Raw genomic sequence first — 9,680 nt, forward strand, 5'->3', positions numbered from 1 at the left:
TGTATTCCTCGTTGCAACAATGAGACATAACAAAGTGGAGTGTTTATTTTAATATTTAAATTATTGCTGTCATTGATTCTGATTTCACATTCAGAGTTACATGGTACAAGCACAACATGATTAAATATAGCACAAGGGTCAGGTATTTCTGTATAAATACACGTTCACTTGCATAAAAGCACATCAGGAACCCATGCCCTTTCATTCATTTAAAAGACAGATCTGCCTGATTGGTAATTGCATTTAACAAGCACTTAAAGCCATTCATTTGATCTTTCTACCATAATTTAACCTTCATAAAGACACCATTGATGCATTATTCTCACAGGTAACCATTTATGACAAACAGAATTACATATACATAGTTTGTATTGTAAACAAGTGCAGTGATTTTATGCATAACGCTTCACAGGAAGCCAGTATAAAGTGTAAAGTGCTATTGTTGTCATATGGACGACTTTGACTTCACAGTGGCTGCTGTGAGAATATAAGATAAGCAAGTATCGGAGGAAGGACTGTATCTTTACCTTCCCTGAGAAATTTCCTTGAGCTCACCCCTCATTAAATCTGAAAGTGTGTTTCAAAGCTGCAGCTGTAACAGAGCCTGCAGAGAAAATATACCTCTTGTAGAGGTGACGCGGTTTCATCCAGCACACCGAGTTACAATCTCAGCTGCATGAAGAGGTTGACCTGACACGCCACGCTCTCCCTCAGCTTCATCTCATCTTCTGGACCCAGAGCCACTCCTGGTAATCGGGTCGAGCCGTTTTCCCCGAGGATGCACGGCAAGCTGAGGAACACTTTGGAACCGATTCCACCCCAACCCTGAAAGAATTAGACCAGCATTAGCATGATCTCAAAATGAAAAGAGACAGATTAAAAGATAACCTGTTTGTTTTCACAGCCTCTTTATCACAGCTCCTACAGTATATATTATAGTTGACATGGAAGTTTGCATTTAGAAAAATTAGATTTACTTTTGACAATCTAGACACACACTTTAAATAAAAAAATGTCTAAAAACTTCAAAAAGTTAGTTGTATGTTAATGCTTTAAATATTTAAAGACATATGAGCTGTGTTAATATGACACCTGCTTGTTTTCCAACTTTAATAACACAAACCATGGATATAAACATATTAATTAAACTTGTGATTCCAGAATTTAAGAACTCTATGTCCTTTAATAAAACAATAGATTATATTAATAATAAAAATGTTGTTCTTTGTTGTTTTTAAAAAGAAATCCAGTTGATTTTTAAGCATTCTTCGCTATTTTAAGATTGTTTTAATATAAATCTAATTTAATTCATCCTGCAGTCCTGACCACAAACTTACTGAATACATATTATTCTACAAGGCAGGGATCTAACCTCAGCCAGCGTTGTGACGGAGTGAATCTTCTTTTTGTCTGTTGCAATGCTGTGAATAATGTCCGCAATGGACAGCCCGATGGACCATGACCTCTGACCTCTGCCTTTGAGCATCTCTAATGCCCTGAGAACATTTCAAACAGTTCACACTTCATCATGCAGGAACAAACCATGAATTAACAATTCTGGAAATTGTATGAAAAATATCTGGATGCTGATCTTTTTAACCCATACCTGTCCATTAAGGGTTTGGTGGAGTTGGACACTGGGGTTAACGCTTGTAGATGGTCAGTTCCTGGCCCCATATTACCCCACAATGCCACTGACACACCACCAGAGAGAGAATCACATTAATTATTTAGAATCACCCTCAGAACAATACTGCACATCCGAGGTGTTGATATGACCATGATGCAAATTGTTAGCAATTTAATAACGGTTACAGCAGAATGTTAATTCAAGACTTTTTAAAAGACCAATTAAGACAATATTAAGAATAAATTAAAGCAAAAACAACAGATCACTGTGTTCTCTAAATGTAGATGTCTAAGGAGAACACAATGAATTGTGTTACCAACACATCAAAGTTTGAAAATACATCTTCCAACTGTAATTTTACTGTACCTTCTGATCACACCGTACAAAAGTTGTGCTATTTCTAATAATTTTTGTTTGGGGTTTTCCAGTCAAGTGCTTAAAAATTCTTAAATCAAGGTAAATCCTAAGATTACATGATAAGAAGTTTTGTTTTCTGGGAAATGTATCATAATGAAGTGATTTTATGAATTATCTGGGCTCAGAAAAGTTCTGTTTCTTCTTGTTTTAAACAGTCTCACTTAATTATGATATACTTTGATATCATGATATTTGTATTGGAAGTCAAATGTAATATTTAATGCCACAAATGTATGTATTTAAGACTTTCTGCTCCTATTTTAGGATCTTTTAAAGGGACAGTTCTTTCAAAAATGACAATTAGCCCATGATGTACATCCCAGGTGTATATGATTTTTTTTCTTTCAGACGAATACAATCAGGGTTATATTTAAAAATACCCTGACTCTTCTTAGCTTTATAATGGGAGTGAATGGGTGTTGGGATTTTGAAGCCCAAAAAAGCGCATCCATCAATCATAAAAAGTGCTCCACACGGCTCAAGAGGTTAATAAAAGCCTTCTGACGCAAAGTAGTGCATTTTTGTAAGAAAAACATTAATAATTAAAACTTTAATCAACCGTTATCTCTAGCTTCTGCTTACTGTTATACACATTCACTAGAGAGTGATTTTCAAGAAGAAAATCATATACACCTAGGATGGCTTGAGGGTGAGTAAATCATGGGGTAACTATCCCTTTAAGGCTTTAATTGGTGGATGGGCACATTAAGAAACCCTTGTGATGGACTCACCCTTGTTCTCAGAGAGTTCTCCGATGACCCAGGCCTGCTTCCCTGTGGTATTTGCCACCAGTGAAATGTTGATGATGTGAGACAGTCTCTCCGAGTCCAGATTACAGCCCACACCGATCACCTGGGTGGGCAGAAGATGACTCTGTCTCCAGGCAACATGTGTCATGATGTCCACTGTGGACATAAAGGTCAAGAGGTCACATACATGGTCTACGAAGCAAGACTTTGCTGTCCGTTAGATTTTAGAGGAGTAATTGTCTTTAAGCAGTTTCTGAACCTGGTTGAGAGGCGATGAGCAGCACAGCTTTTGGACTGAGCTGGGCGAGACGAGGGATGATGGATCTGTACATGTCCACATTAGTCTGAACTACACTCAGATATGACTGCTCATCACTCCAGGCATTGGCTGTGATCACCACCACCTTGGAGCCGGCCGAGGACGACAGGTCTATGACATGAAGAAGAAACACACCAACAACACAGACAGTAAAACTGAGAGCTGAAGACATGCAAACACTTTGTGCGTAAAAAATAAATAAAATAAAAAATAAATAATGTATGTGTGTGTATATATATATATATATATATATATATATATATATATATATATATATAATTTTTTTTATAATCAAATATTTACAAAAAATAAAACATTATTTCTGCAAATTCTTAAGGAAACATTTCACATTTTCATTTAAGTTGAAGTACTCAAATAAACTAAAAACTAAAACTAGTGTTTTTTTGTCATCATTTTGTCTACAACATTTTAAAAAATGATTAAAAATGTTAATGTAAAAATGACTTTAAAAAAAAGTAAAAAATAAATAAATAAGCAATCTAAATATCATTTTTAGCAAATAACATTATATCAATTAAATTAACACTACTCTTAATGTCATAGAGGGCTAAAATTATTCATACATTATTCTAGAATTTAATTGGGATATTAACGTAGTTTTGATATTAAAAATTCATATTTTTTTATAAACTATACAATATCTTTAAGAGTAAGTTTCACACGTACAAGCAAAATCTAAATACAGTAATACAACAACTTTCTGCTTTAAATACTACCATTTAAATAATATATGTTTTATGTATTAGACCAGTGGTTTTCAACCTGTGGTATTGCAGGTGAGCCGCCAATTATTTTCCGTTCATTTCCAGTCCATTCTAGGGCTGTGCGCGATTTCTAAATCGCTTTATAGCACAGTTTTCCGTGGCCCTGACCTCCCGTAGTAGGCTATCCGATCCCATCAGAATGCATTGCGCCTAGCGCGAGAACAGAGACTGGGAATATGCCTAACTCCAGGTTCACACACTGTCTGTGATGCGCCTTTTTTCTGAGCCAATGTTGACGGATCAGAGCGTTCTCACTGCGGTAAAAGGCTAGAAATAAAAACGTGCAAAAATAATTCATGTCTAACACATGATGTTAGTGAACAGGATGCAGTTTAAGTGAGAGGAGACACGTTTTAAGTGTGCACACTCTCTCCTCGCAAAGCAGCGTGTATCTGAGCAAGCACGACTGGTTTTGTGACAGAGCAAAGGAAATCTGCGTGCTTTCGCGTTATATTTATGCGCTCTCACTGCTGACCGCATACACATACTGTATACACACTGCAAACACCTGAGGCACCGCTACAATTAATGAGCTCTATGAACAATGCATGGCAAAAAAGAAAAAAAAGTCCCTGTATACAGGATTTTTTTTTTTTTTTGTCACAAGTCTTGCCACATCTTCACTATAGTGATAATTTTGACTTATGTCTGTTCTAGAGATGTTACAACTTTTTGATAAAGCTCTGATTGGTTTTCTTTTGGAAATATGTTTCAAATTAATCCTGAATTCATTTATGACTGTAAAAGCACAATTGCAAAATTGATCAAAAAAATTGCGATAGTTTTTTTTTTTTTTTTGTCCATATCGCACAGCCCTAGTTTATTCAATAAATACAGTTTAAAATCTAGCTTCTGAGTACTAAGTTATTAACCCAAGAATAGCGGGGTCATTTAATTTTTTTGAAGTGGGCCGCGCAAACATATGTGTTTGGTTGTGTGGGCCGCGAGTTGAAAAAGGTTGGGAACCACTGTATTAGATTAATGAGAATCAGAGCTGTTATCCCAAACTAAACATAAAAAAAACTTATTTTTTTTATTTATTTTTTATTATTATTATTTATGGTTTTCAAAATAAAGCTGAAATTAAATAGAATAGAAATAATAGAATAAGGTAAAAAAAACTTAATATGAATATATTAAAAAAATTTTATATAAAAATAAAAGCTATAAAAATACTATTATAGTATTTAAATGATGGGATGTGTATTAGATAAAGTTTATAAAAGGTCATGAAAATGATTGTCGCACTGGAAAAATTATTCAAATAAAATAAATAAAAATACATTACTCTAAAGTAAAATATAATGGCTTAATTCCTTCCTTTGATTTAGGGTTGAAATATGAACCAGATATTGATATACAGTATATCATGAGATTCCCTTTTGATTTTAGTTAATTAATATTTCATAACTGATAAGTAAACATTGCTGTTCATCTGTTCTTTACATTTGAAACCAGAGAATATTTTCCATGTGTGATAATGTGTTAAATGAAAAGCACCTTTTGAGACCTCGACCTTTGGCAAACTGAAAATCTCCAAATCCATTGTGCCACCTTTAGTTGAGCTCTCAGGGACGTCAATCAAAACCAGTTTGTCAACACAGCCCTATGACGGAAAATATGACAACACAGCTTGGTCACAAAAATGCGGTTGTGTAGCCATAAGCTATTTCTGGCAAACAAATAAACAAATATGTAGTTACTTTTGCCATAATACTCAACACAGCAGCAATTCCCAAATCTCCCCCACCAATCACAGACACCTTAACCTCCTGATCAGGACGGTTTCCACCTATAAGAGATATTGCAGATGATTTGAATTTATAAAACATGCGCAGCTGCATATTTTATGTGCATCCCACACAAACCTTCTTGAAGGCTGAGGTTTGACACATAGGCCAGCAGATCGTTGGGACTGTCCCCCTGCGCTGCAGGTTTGGTGCTCAGTGGAGGCTCCTCCTCAAACTTAGCAATCATCTCTGCCAGAAGACCATTCACAGATGACTTTGGCTGCAACAGTGGCATTATTATTATTATTATTATTGTTATTATTAGTTCTCGTTTATTTTTAGATTTATATTTGAAATAATTATATTTGAAATAAATTATATTTTATATATAAATATATATATAATTTTTTTTATGTATATATACAAATACATATACATATATATATACACATCAAAGGTCAGAATTTTGTAATAATTACAATTATTTTAATGGTTTTGCTCACCAAGGCTGCATTTATTTGATCAAAAATACAGTAAATGCAGCAATATTACAAAATATGATTATAATTTCAAGTAACCGTTTTCTATTTGGATATGATTTACAATTAAATTTATTTCTGTGATGCAAAGCTGTATTTTCAGCATCATTCCTCCAGTCTTCAGTGTCACATGATCTTCAGAAATGATGGATCATGTGACCCTGAAGACTGGAGTGATGATGCTGGAAATTAAATCACATGAATACATTTCATTTCAGAATATATTCAATTCCACAAAGGTTCTTTTAAAAAGTAATAAAAATACAAATTAACTTACTGTATTTCTTATGTAAATTAGTTATGTAAAAACAGCAGCCTTGGCAAGCAGAAAAATAAAAAATAAAAAATAAAATAAAATAACAAATCAGAACTTCTGACCTGCAGTGTAAATTATTATATATATATATATATTTTTTTTTATTAAATAAAAAGTTAATTAGCAGACGCTTTTATCCAAAGCGACTTAGAGCGCATTCAGGCTAACATTTTTTACCTAGAATGTGTTCCCGGGCAATCGAACCCCCAACCTTGTGCTGCTAACGCAATGCTCTACCACTGAACCACAGGAACACTAATATTTAAATATTTATTAATTGATAATAATAAATTAATTATATATACATATATATATATATATATATATATATATATATATATATATATATATATATATATATATATATATATATATATATATATATAATATTTAAATACATTATTTTATTTATTTATTTTAAAGTCGATTTAATAAAAGTATTTCTACTCAGATAATCAGTTGACTGGATCAGAACTGTTCTGCGTGTAGTTTTAACATGTTAATCTGAGAAGGGTTCGAGGTCCTCTCACATGGTCCCAGTTGTGCAGGCCGGGCAGGTGTATTCTGCCCTTCGAGTCGACGTGTTTACCCTCCCGTATGACCATGCTGGATGTGGGTCTCAGGAAGCAGATGGGAGGCGCGAGAGGGAACGAATCCAAGAGCCACAGCAGGATGGGCAGGTTATACGAGCGCCCTGTGAACACATCAGCATCCAGACAGACAGAAATCAAGGCTCTTTCCATCCTGCTTCAGATAAACAAGAGACTGACAGAGTCTCACCGTGATAGCAGACGGGGATGTTCCCCACCAGTTTGAGCAGCTCCTTCTGTAAACTGTCACTAGATGCTGTAAAAATACACTCAACAATGACTCAGCAGAATTTAATAATCACAAATGATGCATACAACCACAGACCATTATTTGATATTTATACCATTCATGATTAGTTAATGCAGTTATGCAGTCACTTTAATATAAAATTAAAAAACTCAAAACTCAAAAACGAAGCCAGATAAATGTATTTTTAGGTAATCTGGTGTGTTTTGCTCATCATCAGAGTGACTTACTGTATGTTGCAGATATTACTTTCATATCAGGATGGACCCGAGACACTTTGTTCAGCTCTTCAATAGCAACATCACGGAACTTATACTAGTGAGAAAACAAACAGCGTGTTAGAGAAAATAATCCATATTTAAAGGCTGGGTGGTAAACATGATTTAACTTTCCAAACAGGTTTAACCAGTGTCTATGGTTCATCTTTAATTCACTGACTATATATGAGACTAAGTGAGCATACATGTGAACAAGAAGTTGGGAGTTAATGTTAACCACCTTCGAGAGAACTTTCTTCACAGATTCCGAGCTGAAATCCATTTTCTTTGTTTGAGTAAGACCGAGAGAAACCGAGGAAAGCAAGCGTTAGAGCGGTTCAATCTCAACCGAGCGATAAAAAGAAACTTCCGCAAACACATTCCAGCTGCTGCTGTCTGCTACGGCGAGCCGAGAGGGGCGGAGTCAAACTAACACAGCACGACGACGGCAAGGCGATTTGAAAAATATAATTACATTTTATAAAAATTATATAATTTATGGACATCTGAGATTAACATAAAATGTGTAAATGCACTGAAAAAAATTATATATATATATATGTATTGTTAAAAAACAAAAAGTCTCCAAAAATTAATATATATATATTATATATATTATATATAATATATATATATTACTTTTTGGAGACTTTTTGTTTTTTAACAATTTCAAAGAAGACAAAACAACCACATTGTGAACAACATAAACAGTGGGGATGAATTATTATTTATTTATTTATTTTGCTTATGTAGACTACAATTTTGCAGCAATATAAACGGGCTAAATTAACAATGGATTCAAGACCTTTGTTAGTTTTGTTTTCATAACAAATATCATTTAATGTAAAAACATAGTTAACCTTTACTAAATTTAAAAGAAAATTGGTCAGTTCCTTCCAAATGTTTTAGACAATTTTACATTCAAAGAACAAATGAGTCACAAGCTCTCTAAGACATAAGGATCATAAATAATCAGTTTCAGAGTATCTTGAAAATAATTATTTAACAGGGCATATGGTATGTTATGCAAAACATTATTATTTATTCTTATTATTCCCCCTAAAATACAATCACAAGTCCTCGGATGGAAGATGCTCGTTTTATCGTTTATTTCTGATGCAAAACGAGATCGGTTTCGCAAAATAAGGTGAAAGTGGCGTTTAATGTCTCAGACAGCTTTGGGTGTGTTCACACTTGTGGTTCGGTTCGTTTGGGTTCATGTGGATCGGACCAAAAAAGGACAAAGATTTGCTCCCGTCTGCTAGCCTACACATTTTAACACCGAACCTAAAGGCATAGTGATACGTTCACAACCTGATTGGTTGGCTTGAATGACGTATATTTCTGTGACGGAACTCACCGAAAACCCCAAACAAAAGTAGAAAGCGCTGCTGCCTGTGGGTGTATGATATCAAAGCACCCATTAACCCATCGGTCTGCTCAACGACACTTCGCTTGCCTGGTCCGATCCATAGCCTTTATAAAACAAGGTCCGAACCAGAGTTCAATTGCCCCGCGTTCATATTACCGCGGTTCCTTTGAGTCATCAAGCCAGTAGTTGTTTACCCCATTGCTAAGCAACTGCGGGAGAAGGCGGCAAATGCATAACATGCTCTTTGCACTTCTTATATATTCATGTTTTTGATCCTTCGTTTTGTTTACAAAGCTTCAGTACATAACAAACTTACATCTGTCTTGCGAATGTACTGCAAATACTCTAAAGAACACTGAAGGCGAACAGAATTGAAATGTACAGCTCTCAGCTTGCAGTGCGTCAGTCACGCTCGTCAGCAAAGTGAGTGAAACACACATCAAATAATACGTCATTAATAGCGGTTCACTTCCACGATTTGGTACAATTGCGTTCACATCAGCAGCGAACCATACCCCAGACCACCTAGTTTTCTAAGGGGGCTTTAACACTGGCAGTTTAGTGCGGAACGGGGCACGGTTCACATGAAAAATTGCTAATGTGAACGCTGCAATCCCGTGCACGCGTAACACTGTAGATATCATTGTTTCCTCAACACGCAAGAACTATGAGTGGCAACGCGGTTGTCTTTCACACACTGTACAAATTGTGAGTAAAAAAAAGGAATGG

At 35.0% G+C, this 9,680-nt stretch overlaps 1 protein-coding gene across 1 annotated transcript; it reads right to left on the minus strand.

Annotated features, from left to right (window-relative positions):
- Positions 1-20: 20 nt before the first annotated feature.
- uevld (UEV and lactate/malate dehyrogenase domains) lies at positions 21-7,991 on the minus strand. Its single transcript, XM_052543441.1, has 12 exons — positions 7,821-7,991; positions 7,553-7,637; positions 7,266-7,331; positions 7,016-7,179; positions 5,769-5,910; positions 5,604-5,692; positions 5,401-5,506; positions 3,056-3,226; positions 2,779-2,952; positions 1,607-1,694; positions 1,373-1,496; positions 21-825 (listed from the first exon to the last, which is right to left on the minus strand). The coding sequence occupies exons 1-12, from the start codon at positions 7,860-7,862 to the stop codon at positions 661-663; spliced, it is 1,416 nt and encodes a 471-aa protein (XP_052399401.1). The 5' UTR covers positions 7,863-7,991; the 3' UTR covers positions 21-660.
- Between the last annotated feature and the right edge of the window lie 1,689 nt (positions 7,992-9,680).

The sequence above is a fragment of the Carassius gibelio genome, chromosome A25 (genome assembly GCF_023724105.1).
Source record: "Carassius gibelio isolate Cgi1373 ecotype wild population from Czech Republic chromosome A25, carGib1.2-hapl.c, whole genome shotgun sequence".
Taxonomy (NCBI): Eukaryota; Metazoa; Chordata; class Actinopteri; order Cypriniformes; family Cyprinidae; genus Carassius; species Carassius gibelio.